This window comes from Pogoniulus pusillus, unplaced genomic scaffold, assembly GCF_015220805.1.
Source record: "Pogoniulus pusillus isolate bPogPus1 unplaced genomic scaffold, bPogPus1.pri scaffold_64_arrow_ctg1, whole genome shotgun sequence".
In the NCBI taxonomy this organism is placed as follows: domain Eukaryota; kingdom Metazoa; phylum Chordata; class Aves; order Piciformes; family Lybiidae; genus Pogoniulus; species Pogoniulus pusillus.
The window spans coordinates 481,028-494,217 of record NW_026974714.1 but is presented as its reverse complement, the minus strand read 5'-3'; the positions used below and the strand labels follow the sequence as shown (position 1 = coordinate 494,217).

General features: G+C 60.0%; 1 protein-coding gene across 1 annotated transcript; it reads right to left on the bottom strand.

Annotated features, from left to right (window-relative positions):
* Window positions 1-1,387: 1,387 nt before the first annotated feature.
* LOC135174424 (keratin, type II cytoskeletal 5-like) lies at window positions 1,388-11,864 on the bottom strand. Its single transcript, XM_064141692.1, is given in 10 exon segments — window positions 1,388-1,836; window positions 2,602-2,636; window positions 2,755-2,975; window positions 3,729-3,854; window positions 4,465-4,629; window positions 4,742-4,837; window positions 5,278-5,338; window positions 8,991-9,211; window positions 11,198-11,830; window positions 11,832-11,864. Coding segments are annotated over 10 exon segments (2,040 nt in total).
* Between the last annotated feature and the right edge of the window lie 1,326 nt (window positions 11,865-13,190).

Here is a 13,190-nt window from a genome sequence, read left to right as displayed (position 1 = left end):
CACTAACCCAACCCAGCAGCACTACCATGGTCACTAACCCAACCCAGCACTGCCATGGCCACTAACCCAACCCAGCACTGCCATGGTCACTAACCCAACCCAGCACTGCCATGGCCACTAATCTAACCCAGCACTGCCATGGCCACTAACCCAACCCAGCACTGCCATGGCCATTAACCCAACCCAGCACTGCCATGGCCACTAACCCAACCCAGCACTGCCATGGCCACTAACCCAACCCAGCACTGCCATGGCCACTAATCTAACCCAGCACTGCCATAGCCACTAACCCAACCCAGCACTGCCATGGCCATTAACCCAACCCAGCACTGCCATGGTCACTAACCCAAGCCAGCACCTCCATGGCCATTAACCCAACCCAGCAGCACTGCCATGGCCACTAACCCAACCCAGCAGCACTGCCATAGCCACTAACCCAACCCAGCAACACTGCCATGGTCACTAAGCCAACCCAGCACTGCCATGGCCCAGTGGTCACTACCATGACCACCAAAGTCAACCCAACCCCTCCATGCCCCCTAATCCAACCCAGCACTACTATGGCCACTACATCAACCCAACACCACCATGGTCTAGTAGTTAGTATCATGCCCACTAAACCAACCCAACACTGCCATGGCCCAGTGATCACTACCATGACCACCTAAGTCAACCCAGCACCCCCATGCCCCCTAGCCCAACCCAACATCACCATGCCCCAGTGATCACTACCATGCCCACCTGAATCAACCCAGCACTCCCATGCCCACTAACCTCCCTGCCCTTGAGTGACTCAGAGGTGACTCCTGCAGGGCTCTCACAATCTGGGATGGCTGAAGAGGGCCCTCAGGCTTGCAAACCACTTCTGGCATCTTTCAGCAACCTCCTGGGGGTCTTTCTACATAGCAGAAAAAGAATCCCCCCCTGCCAAAGCTGAGCTGCTCAGCTCAAGGGAGCGAGGTTGGCCCATCCCAGCCTGAACTGAAGCCAAGTTCCCAGCCCATCCCTTGACTTCTCTTGGCCAGAACTGAGCTAACCCCCCCCCAAGTTCTTGCCTCTCCACAGCTCTCTGATCTGTCCTAGCCAATGGCTGTCAGCTAACCACAGTTACAAAGCAGCTGCTCAACCTCAGGAAAAGCAAAACCAGCCCAAACCCTGTGCAGAAGATCACTCAGGCCCATGGCTGCCTTCTCATGCTGGTGTGGGTGCTCTGGGAGGGCTGCTCTGTGGCTGCTCCTCTGCTTTGCTCGAGCTGTGGACCAGGTGCTGAAGATCTACAGAGCAAGGAGCCAGGGCAGAGGTGGGTGGAGAAGGGTGGTGGTGTGCAGGGGTGATCCAGGGGTGCTGCAGGAGGGAAGGCTTTGGTGTGTGGGGGCTGCTGTGGGGTTTATTCAGGCTGTGCAGCGCTCTTCAGGCTTTGGCTTTTGATGCTCTTTTTGCTGGAGGAGGTTTTGGAGACAATTTTCACACCTGGGTTGGTGCCTTTGGCGCTTCCAGAGCTGAAATTCCCTCCGCTGGTGCTCAGGCTGCTGCCACCACCTGCCCCATAGCTGAGACCACTTCCAGTGCCAAGACCACTGCCTCCTCCAAATCCACCTCCAAGACCACCCCCACCCCCGAGTCCAAGTCCTCCTCCACTTCCAAGGCTGTAGCCTCCACCACTGCTGCCTCCTCCAAGACCAAAGCCACTTCCACCTCCTCCAAGACTGAATCCACTTCCACCACCTCCTCCGAGACCAAAACCACTTCCACCACCTCCTCCACTTAGACTCAGTCCTCCAAATCCTCCTCCTATGCCACCTCCACCAGCCATGCCCGAGCTGGAGCTGATGACAGCTGCAAGAAAAAGCAAGCAGAGGGTTGGACAGGAGCTGGTGCTCAGCCAGCTCCAGCCAGCACCAGCAGCAGGACTGTGCCCCACAGCAGCTGAACCTGACTTCTGGCCCCACTGAATCATAGAACCATAGAATCACAGAATCAAGCAGGTTGGAAGAGACCTCCAAGCTCATCCAGCCCAACCTAGCACCCAGCCCTATCCAATCAACCATACCATGGCACTAAGTGCCTCATCCAGGCTTTTCATGAACACCTCCAGGGATGGGGGCTCCACCACCTCCCTGGGCAGCCCATTCCAATGCCAATCACTCTCTGTCAAGAACTTTCTCCTAACATCCAGCCTATACCTACCCTGGCACAGCTTGAGACTGTGTCCCCTTGTTCTATTGCTGGTTACCTGGGAGAAGAGGCCACCCCCACCTGGCTACAATGCCCCTTCAGGTAGTTGTAGACAGTAATAAGATCACCCCTGAGCCTCCTCTTCTCCAGGCTAAACAGGCCCAGCTCCCTCAGCCTCTCCTCATGGGATTTGTGCTCCAGGCCCCTCACCAGATTTGTTGCCCTTCTCTGGACATGTTCCAGCACCTCAACATCTTTCTTGAATTGAGGGGCCCAGAACTGGACACAGTACTCAAGGTGTGAAGCCACTCGTGGAGCTGGAGGGGGCTGAACATCTTCTGCTGGGCCAACCCTCCCTTCCCCCAGGGCTGCTCCCAGCCTCTGCTCCCAGAGGGCCCAAAGCAAGGCAAGCCCCACGATACTTACAGTAGCTGATGGGGTTGAGTCCCTCTCCACTCAGCCTGTTGGAGGGCAGAGAAAGAGAGCTTAGAGCAGGCTGAAGGCCGTGGGCAGGGGGCCAGCTGCTGGCAGGGGCGTGGGGGGCAGTCACTGTTAGTCCTGCAGGGCTTCCGCTCCCACCTGCTCTCCTCGCCCTCCAGCAGCTTCCTGTAGGTGGCAATCTCGATGTCCAGAGCCAGTTTGACGTTCATCAGCTCCTGGTACTCCCGCAGCTGCCTGGCCATGTCAGCTTTGGCTTTCTGCAGGGCATCCTCCAGCTCGATCATCTTCGCCTTGGCATCCTTGAGGGCCAGCTCCCCGCGCTCCTCCGAGTCGCTGATGGCTGTCTGCAGGGTGGCACACTGCAAGGGGAGGCATTGGCACTCCTGAGAGCTGCTCCTCTGGGGTAAGAGCCACCCAAGGAGGAAAACCACTCTGCTTGGTGCAACTGAGGTCGTTCACCCACAGCTAAGCCTGCTGCAGGCCACAGCTGGAATGTTGTGGGCAGGGTTGGGCTCCTCAGTGCCAGGAGGACATTGAGGAGCTGGAACAGGACCAGAGAAGGTCATCAGAGTTGGGGAAGGGTCTGGAGGAGAGGCTGGGCAGGAGCAGCTGAGGGAGCTGGGGGTGGTGAGGCTGGAGGAGAGGAGGCTGAGGGGAGAGCTTGTGGGGCTGTGGCAGGGACTGAGAGGAGGCTGGAGGGGGTTGGGATCTTCTCTTTAGTCTCTATCTTTAGAACAAGAGGAGAGGCCCTCAAGTTGCCCCAGGGCAGGTTCAGATTGGCCATGAGGAACAATTTCTGTCTTGCAAGAGCGGTCAGGGCCTGGCCCAGGCTGCCCAGGGAGGTTGGTGGTGGAGTCCCCATCACTGGAGGTGTTCCAGAACTGTGTGGCCACAGTGGGGTTGGGTTGCTGCTTGGTTTGGATGACCTTGGAGGACTCTTCCAAGCCAAAGCCTCTGAAGTGCCACCCTGGCCACAGCACTTCAGGAGGGAATTCAACACCTTCCGTGGGCTGCATCAAACTCTGGAGCTGCCAAAGCCCCTGCCCAGCACAGCAGAGCTGTGGTGCTGCAAGCACAGGGCAGGCTCCTTGCTCTCCCCCTGCCAGCCCCACCTGGTTCCTGGCGTTCTCGATCTCCGAGCGGATCCTCTGGATCAGGCGGTTCAGCTCCGAGATCTCCCCCTTGGTGTTGCGCAGGTCGTCGCCGTGCCTGCCTGCCGTGGCCTGCAGCTCCTCAAACTGAGGGTGGGAAGGAAGAGTCAACCAGCTGAGGCATCCAGGGGTGGCTCAGGCAGCCCCAGAATCCATCCCAGAGCAGCCAGGGCTGGGCCCAGTTGCAGTGGGGCAGAGATCTGCTGGAGAGAGTCCAGCGGAAGGCTGCCAGGATGATGAGGGGAGTGGAGCACTGCCTGGTGAGGAGAGGCTGAGGGCCCTGAGGCTGTTTGGTCTGGAGAGGAGAAGACTGAGAGGGGACTGGATCAGTGTCTGTAACTATCTGAGAGCTTGGGGACAGGAGGGGGGGGACAGGCTCTGGGGGTCAGGGAGGGGACAGGCTCTGCTCACTGCTCCCTGGGACAGGACAAGCAGCAATGGATGGAAGCTGCAGCACAGCTCAGGAGGCTCCAGCTCAGCACAAGAGGAACTTCTTTCCTGTAAGGGTCCCAGAGCCTGGCACAGGCTGCCCAGAGAGGTTGTGGAGTCTCCTTCTCTGGAGCCTTTCCAGGCTTGTCTGGATGTGTTCCTGTGTGCCCTGAGCTAGATTGGATGGTCCTGCTCTGGCAGGAGAGTTGGACTCTATGATCTCTCTGTGTCCCTTCCAACCCTGAACATCCTCTGCTCCTGTGCTCACCTTGGTCTGGTACCAAGCCTCTGCCTCGGCCCTGCTCCTGTTGGCGATGTCCTCGTACTGGGCTTTGACTTCTGCGATGATGCTGCTGAGGTCCAGGTCCCTGTTGTTGTCCATGGACAGGATGACAGCAGTGTCTGACACCTGAGCACTGAGCTGAGCCAGCTCCTGCAAGGAAGCACCACAAGGTCCCAACTGGCTCCACCTACCCTCTCAGGTGGTGGTCATCATCCAGGAGGAGAGAGCAGGACAGAGGTCATGGTGGGGAGGGAGCCTGTACCGCGTCGTAGAGGGCTCGGAGGAAGCTGAGCTCATCGGTCAGGGCATCCACCTTGGCCTCCAGCTCCACCTTATTCATGTAGGCAGCATCCACATCCTGGGAAGAAGCAAGCAGAGGGATGGGGGCAGCACCTGGGACCTCTAGAGAAGAGCCTGGAGCTGAGGTTGCTCCTCTCACTACTGCAGTGGCACTGCCAGAGCGGGGAAGTTGTGCTGGGCACATCCCCCCTGGAGGAGCACCAAGAGCACAGCTCTGGGCTGTGGAATTTGGTTAGTGGGTCAGGAGGGAGGTGGAGGCCATTTGGTACTGGAGTTCCTGCCACTATCAAACATCTTTGGTCTGTGTGGTTTTGTGGGACAGGAGTGGGATAAGAATCCACTTCCACCTTCCAAGCTCCTCCAGTCTTCCCCCCCAGAAACCACCCTCCAAATGACAGCTTCTAAAGGATGAGGGTGCAGCTCCATGGGATCTGCCATCCTCTAGGACATTCCCAGCCTGTGGAGTGGTCAGGGTTAGCTCAAGACCTCCTCTCTCACCTTCTTCAGCACCACAAATTCATTCTCCGCTGCCGTGCGCCGATTGATTTCCTCCTCGTACCTGCAGGGGGAGAGGGAAGGACTTGCTGGGACACAGCCACCTGCAGGCAGGACTTGTAATGTGCCTAGGCTGGGTGTGGAGCTTCCAAACCCTCAGGCTGGCTCTTGTGGCAGTCCCACTCCTCAAAGGGTTGGAATGGCAGCTTGGGATAATGTGGTGGGAGACTCAGAGTGGCTGAGCCTGGGGAAGGGAGCTCAGAGCTCATCTCCTCCAAGCCCCTGCCATGCCCAGGGCCAGCTCCCAGCCAGACTCAGCTGCTCAGGGCCTCATCCAGCCTGGCCTGGCACAGCCCCAGGCAGGAGGCAGCCACAGCCTCCCTGGGCAGCCTGGGCCAGAGTCTCTGCCCCCTCTGCTGAGCAGCTTCTGCCTCAGCTCCACTCCAGCCCTGCTCTGCCTCAGCTCCACACCCTTGCCCCTGCTCCTGCCTCACCCCCCCTCAGCCAAAGGCTCTCTGCAGCCTTCCTGCAGGCTCCCTGCAGGCTCTGGCACAGCTCTCAGCTGCCCCTGGAGCCTTCTCCTCTGCAGGCTGCACCCCCCCAGCCCCCTCAGCCTGAGCTCACAGCAGAGCTGCTGCAGCCCTGGCAGCATCTCTGTGGCCTCCTCTGGGCTCCCCCCAGCACCTCTGAGTCCTTGTTCTGGGGACAGCAGTGCTGGAGGCAGGGTTGGAGGTGAGGTCTGAGCAGAGCCCAGGGGCACAATGCCCTCTCCTGCCCTGTGCCCACACTGCTCTGGCTGCAGCCAGCACAGGGTTGGCTCCTGGGCTGCATGAGGCCACTGCTGGCTCTTGGGGAGCTTCTCCTCACCCAAGCTCCTCACCAAGCTCCAAGGTTTCAGAGCTGCTGGGGACACCAGAACTGGATGCATCTCAGATGGTTTTGCTTCACAAGAGTCACCCCAAGCTGAGCTCTCCTGCCTGAATCTGCTTTCACTGACTGGAAAGCTGCTGCTGGACCTCCTGTGCTCAGCTGCTTCAGGAAGCCAGGAGAGAAAACCTCACAGGAGTGGCAGACTGGGAGGGGGTTGGCCAGGCTCTGGGTTATGGCCTTGAGCACAAACTGGAGACACTTTTTGTCTCCCTTTCCTGCAGAACCCCTCAGGCTCACTGTTTGCCTTCCAGAACGCTGCATTGGAGGTGTCATAGAGCACTCCAAACCCCTTCCTTCTCCCCCCCACTCTCCATCTTGAATGGGGAAGAGAAGGCAACATGAGAGCTGCTTCCCCTCCCCCCTGAGGGCTTGAAGGGGGAGCAGGAGAAGGAGCCTTTTGGACAGGACAGAGCTTTGGACAGGACAGAGCATGGGACAGGACAGAGACTTGGACAGGACAGAGCATGGGACAGGACAGAGCCTTGGGCGGGACAGAGCCCTGGACAGGACAGAGCTCTGGACAGGACAGAGCATGGGACAGGACAGAGCCCTGGACAGGACAGAGCATGGGACAGGACAGAGCCTTGGACAGGAGAGAGCCTTGGACAGGACAGATCCCTGGACAGGACAGAGCCTTGGACAGGACAGAGCCCTGGACAGGACAGAGCCTTGGGCAGGACAGAGCCTTGGACAGGACAAAGCCCTGGGCAGGACAGAGCCTTGGGCAGGACAGAGCCTTGGGCAGGACAGAGCTCTGGGCAGGACAGAGCCTTGGGCAGGACAGAGCTCTGGACAGGACAGAGCCCTGGACGGGACAGAGCTCTGGACAGGACAGAGCCTTGGGCAGGACAGAGCCCTGGACAGGACAGAGCCTTGGGCAGGACAGAGCCCTGGACAGGACAGAGCCTTGGGCAGGACAGAGCCTTGGGCAGGACAGAGCCCTGGACAGGACAGAGCCTTGGGCAGGACAGAGCCTTGGGCAGGACAGAGCCTGGGCAGGACAGAGCCTTGGGCAGGACAGAGTCCTGGGCAGGGCAGAGCCTTGGGCAGGACAGAGCTCTGGACAGGACAGAGTCCTGGGCAGGGCAGAGCCTTGGGCAGGACAGAGCCCTGGACAGGACAGAGCCTTGGGCAGGACAGAGCCCTGGACAGGACAGAGCCTTGGGCAGGACAGAGCCTTGGGCAGGACAGAGCCCTGGACAGGACAGAGCCCTGGACAGGACAGAGCCTTGGGCAGGACAGAGCCCTGGACAGGACAGAGCCTTGGGCAGGACAGAGCCTTGGGCAGGACAGAGCCTGGGCAGGACAGAGCCTTGGGCAGGACAGAGTCCTGGGCAGGGCAGAGCCTTGGGCAGGACAGAGCTCTGGACAGGACAGAGCCCTGGACAGGACAGAGCTCTGGACAGGACAGAGCTCTGGGCAGGACAGAGCCCTGGACAGGACAGAGCTCTGGACAGGACAGAGCCTTGGACAGGACAGAGCCCTGGACAGGACAGAGCTCTGGACAGGACAGAGCTCTGGGCAGGACAGAGCCCTGGACAGGACAGAGCCCTGGACAGGACAGAGCTCTGGACAGGACAGAGCCTTGGACAGGACAGAGCCCTGGACAGGACAGAGCTCTGGACAGGACAGAGCCCTGGACAGGACAGAGCCCTGGACAGGACAGAGCTCTGGACAGGACAGGCTCCATCTCACCCTCCCTGCTGTGGGGCAGCTGCTGCCGTGCAGCAGCGCTCGGTGCTTGCTCCGTCCCTGCCGCGGGGCTGCTCTGCGGCTCTGCTGCTGCCTCCCCCCACTCCCGCACTGCTCTGTGCACCTCTGCCGGCTCGGCAGCTCCTGGGCTCCGGCGGGGAGAGAGCTGCCGGCGGCACCGGGGCCGGCTCCGCTCGGGCACGCCGCAGCCTGGCTTCGAGGCTGCCCTCACGGCTGGGGCAGGCGCTAAGGGTTTGGCTCTCCCCTGCCGCTGCCGAGTTAAGGAGGCAATACCCAGCTGTGAGGTGACTAAAGGATCCATCATGGAATCACCATCACAGAATCAAGCAGGCTGGAAGAGAGCTCCAAGCTCCCCCAGCCCAACCTAGCACCCAGCCCTGTCCAGTCAACCAGACCATGGCACTCAGTGCCCCAGCCAGGCTTGGCTTCAACACCTCCAGGCACGACCACTCCACCACCTCCCTGGGCAGCCCATTCCAATGCCAATCACTCTCTCTGACAACAACTTCCTCCTACCCTCCAGCCTAGACCTGCCCTGGCACAGCTTGAGGCTGTGTCCCCTTCTTCTGTTGCTGCCTGCCTGGGAGAAGAGCCCAACCCCACCTGCCTACAGCCTCCCTGTAGGTAGCTGCAGACAGCAATGAGCTCTGCCCTGAGCCTCCTCTTCTCCAGGCTGCACCCCCAGCTCCCTCAGCCTCTGCTCATAGGGTTTGTGTTCCAGGCCCTTCACCAGCCTTGTTGCCCTGCTCTGGACACCTTCCATCCACCCTGGGGGAGAGGTGCTTGAGACACTTCTGACTCTGGCAGCTTTTCCACCTGCCTTGGACCTTTGCCCTTTGGATCCAGGATTGGAAGCGTTGGGAGGCAGCAGAGCCACAGAGAAAACCAGCAAGGGATCATCTCCAACCCCTGCCCCCTCCATGCACAAATCCTCTAAACTCAATCAAATAAAAACTAAATTCTATTTGTCTAACCCCTGCCTCCAGGACAGAGGTTAACCCTTTGCTGCCTGCTGCAGCAGCTCAGCCCCTGGCACCCAGCCTCAGCCCAGGGCAGCTGCTGGAGCCACTCACTTGTTCTTGAAGTCCTCCACCAGGTCCTGCATGCTCTTCAGCTCCCCGTCCATGCGGCCCCTCTCATTGAGCAGGTTGCCCAACTGCCTCCTCAGGTTGCTGATGTAAGCCTCGAAGAGGGGGTCGAGGTTGTTCTTGCCTGAGTTGCTCTTTTGGCCCTGCTCCTGCAGCAGAGTCCATTTGGTCTCCAGCACTTTGTTCTGCTGCTCCAGGAAGCGAACCTGAGCGTTGGGAGGAAGAAGAGGCTCAGACAGGAGGCAGCTGTGGGCAAGCTGGCGGCCAGCAAGCAGCTGCTGGGGCTGATGGACAGCACAAGCCAGAGCTTCCTGCAGTGGCTTGGGCTGGAAGGGAGCTTCAAGATCATCTAGACCCAACCTCCCCCAACCCCTTCTAAGGAACTGCAGGGGGGCTGGACTGGATCACCTCTGGGGAGTCCCTTCCAACCCAAACCTTTCCATGATCCCAAGGAAACCCCAAATCAATCCAGCTGTGGATATTCTCCAGGCTGTCCAGGGCTGTGTGAGCCCAACCAGAACTTAAAGTTCCAGGTCTGGAGCTCCTAATACAAGGAAGTGCTGGGAAGTGCCCAGGAGGATGAGCAGAGGGCTGGAGCTGCTCCCCTGTGAGGACAGGCTGAGGGAGTTGAGGCTGTTTGGTCTGAGGAGGAGAAGGCTCTGTGGAGACCTTATTGTGGCCTTCCACTGTCTGAAGGGGGCTACAAAAACGCTGGGGAGAGACTTCTTAGGCTTCAGGCAGTGATAGGACTGGGGGGATGGCTCCAAGCTAGAGGAGGGGAGACTCAGATTGGATGTTAGGAAGAAGTTCTTCACCACGAGGGTGGTGAGAGCCTGGCACAGGCTGCCCAGGGAGGTGGTGGAAGCCTCATCCCTGGAGGCTTTTAAGGCCAGGCTGGATGTGGCTCTGGGCAGCCTGCTCTGGTGTGAGGTGTCCCTGCCCGTGGCAGGGGGGTTGGAGCTGGACGAGCCTTGAGCTCCCTTCCATCCCTGACAGCTCTATGACATCTGCCCTCAGTGGACAGGTCTCTTCAGCAGACAATTCAGCTGAGCAAGCCAAGGAGCAGTGCTTGGGGGATGTGGGTTCAGCTCTTCCATCTCCTGCCTGCTTTACCTTCCCTGGGCTTTGCTTTCTCTGGTGGGAGCTTGAGCTGCCTTCACTGGAGCTGAGATCTGAGCTCTGCAGGGTCAGGGAGCAGCACTCCACTGCCCTTTCTTTCACAGGAGCACAGAAGGATCACAGCAAGGTGAGGCTGGGAGGAATCTCTGGAGTGTATCCAGTCCAGCTCCCCTGCTCCAGCAGGGCACCCACAGCAGCCTGCCCAGGGGCACAATGCCCGGGGGGAGGGGGGGTTGGCAGCTCTGCACACAAGGAGACTCCACAGCCTCTCTGGACAGCCTGCTCCAGGCCTCCAGCAGCCTCACCCCAAACAACTTTCTCCTCCTGCTGAGGTGGAACCTCCTGGGTTCCAGTTTGTGCCCTTTGCCCCTTGTCCTATCTGGGGACACCACTGAGCAGAGTCTGAGCCCTTCCTCTTGCCCCCCAGCCCTCAGATATTTACAGGTAGTGTTAATGTCCCCTCTCAGCCTTCCCCTCTCCAGGCTCACCAGCCCAGGGCTCTCAGCCTTTCTTCCTCACACAGCTGTTCCCGTCCCTTCACCATCCTCACAGCCTCTCTCCAGCAGTTCCCTGTCCCTCCTGAGCTGGGGAGCCCAGAACTGAGCAGTTTTCCAGGTGTGGTCCCACCAGGGCAGAGCAGAGTGGGCAGAGAATCTCCCCAGAGCTGCTGGTCCCTAAACCTCCCTCACATTTACCCAAGCCAAAGGCGAGGAAGGGCTGAAGTTGGCTCAACCAAAGGACTTCAGCTGGCAGGCAGAAGAGCAAGAAGGTCTGAGACACCTGCTGAGATTGCCCACAGAGAGCTGGGGCAAGGACCTGAGGCTGCCCTGCTCCAGGGGAGCTGACTTAGCCCACGTCTCAGGCACAAAACCTGGACCTAAGCCTCTCGTTGCCAGCTTCCAGCTGAGCTTTCTGCCCCCTGAGTCTCCAGAAGGTTCCTTTGTGTGTGTGCACTGAAGACCTGCAGCTAGGAGACAGGCAACAGCTGGTGGAGCTGTGAGGTCCTGCTTCTGGAGCTGGGAGGCTGGAGCTGCCTCCCTGCTGTGGTGGCAGAGCTGCTGAGGAGGTCTCACCTTGTCGATGAAAGAAGCAAACTTGTTGTTGAGGCTCTTGATCTGCTCCTTCTCATCCTTCCGCACCTGCTGGATGCTTGGGTCTATCTCCAGGTTCAGCGGTGCCAGGAGGCTCTGGTTGATGGTCACCTCTTGGATGGTGCCGACCCCATGTGGGCTGCCCCCAAACCCTGCCGGGCTCCGGAGGGCACTGAGCCCTCCGCCGAAGCCTCCCAGCCCCACGGCACCTCCGCCGAAGCCAAAGCCTCCGGGGCCAGCGCCCAGGCCAAGCCCCGCAGAGCCTCCACCGAAGCCGAGGCCACCTCCACCTCCACCGCCACTGCCAAGCGCAAGCCCAAGGCTGCCAGCAGCTCCCCCCCCCCCAGTCCCACAGCCACCAGCAGCAGCTCCCAGCCCGGAGCCAGCTCCGCTCCCAAAGGCCGAGCGGAAGCTGCTTCCCACGCCAATGGAAATCCTCTTGCTGCCGCCAAGGTTGTAGAGGCTCCTGCTGCCAAAGCCTCCTCCTGCTCCTCCAATCAGCCTTCCAAAACCACCTCCACCTCCTCCAGCCCGAGCCACAGTCATGGAGCTGAAGCCAGCCCTGCTGCCACTCGGGACGATGGCCGAGGCGGTGCTGTAGGACCTGCCCCCCCCCTCCTGCTCTCCCGCTGTAGCTTTGCCTGTTCATGGCAGCAGGAGGTCCGAGCCCAGCACTGGTGAGAAGCAGCAAGCAGAGAGTGCAGCTCTCTGCTGGGAGGCTGCTGGGGATGCCCTTTTTATTCCCCTGGAGAGCTGGGCTTGGTTGCAGGGAAGTGCAGTGATCAACTTGGTGCCCTCATGGTTTTGACGTGCCAGGCAGGCAGCTGTCTGCCCACGACTCACTCACACCCTGATGGCCCTGGGGCACACCTCTGGGAGCTGCTGGGCAGCTGCTCAGCTGGAAACGTTATCTAATGCCTGGGCTTGGGCAGGAACAGCCTCTGGAGGCTTGCAGGAGCTGCAGAGCAGAAGAGGAGAAATAAAAAGAGGTGGAAAAGGAGAAGTTGCTGCTCCAGGTCATATCCCCCCCCCCCAGCTGCTGATAGGCTGCAGTGGTGCTCCCCAGGGGACAGGACTGGGGTCAGTCTTGCTCAGCATCTCCACCAATGACCTGGATGAGGGAGCAGTGTGGACCCTCAGCCAGTCTGCTGATGGTACCAAAGGGGCAGGAGTGGCTGACAGCCCCCAGGCTGGGCAAGCTGCAGAGCTGGGCCAGGGGAAACCTCCTGAGGACCAACAAGGGCAAGGGTAAGGTCCTGCAGCTGGGAAGGATCAACCTCCTGCACTGTTACAGCTGAGGAGTGACCTGCCTGAAGACAGCTCTGTGGAGAAGGACCTTGGGGTCTCCTTGGGGCAGCAGCGTCCCTGCTGGCCAAGAAGACCTCGAGGGTCTCCTGGGGGCATTCAGAAGTGTGTGGCCAGCAGGGCAAGGGAGGTTCTGCTCCGCCCTGCTGAGGCCACAGCTGGCACATTGTGTCCAGTTCTGGGCTCCCCAGTCCAAGAGGGACAGGGAACTGCTGGAGAGGGCCCAAAGGAGGCTGTGAGGGTGCTGAAGGGACTGGAACACCTCGGTGAGGAGCAAGGGCTGAGAGCCCTGGGGCTGAGCCTGCAGGAGAGCAGGCCTAGAGGGCCTCTGAGGCAAGAAGCAGGAGGCAAGAAGCTGGGCCCAGGCTCTGCTCAGTGGTGTCCTGATGGCCAATGGAACCTGTCCTGGGTGGCCCTACCCTGGCAGGGGGGTTGGGCTGGATGATCTCTGGAGGTCCCTTCCAGGCCCTAACATCTTGAGACTGTGTGAAGTCAACCTGCAGCAACCAGGACTCAGAGTGGGAAGCTCTGGAGGACCCAAACCTCCAGCCTGAGCATCCCTGCCCTGCTCTGAGCATCCCTGCCCTGCTCTGAGCATCCCTGCCCTGCTCTGAGCATCCCAACTCTCCAGTACAGAACCACAGAATTCCAGAGCCAAGCAGGTTGGCAG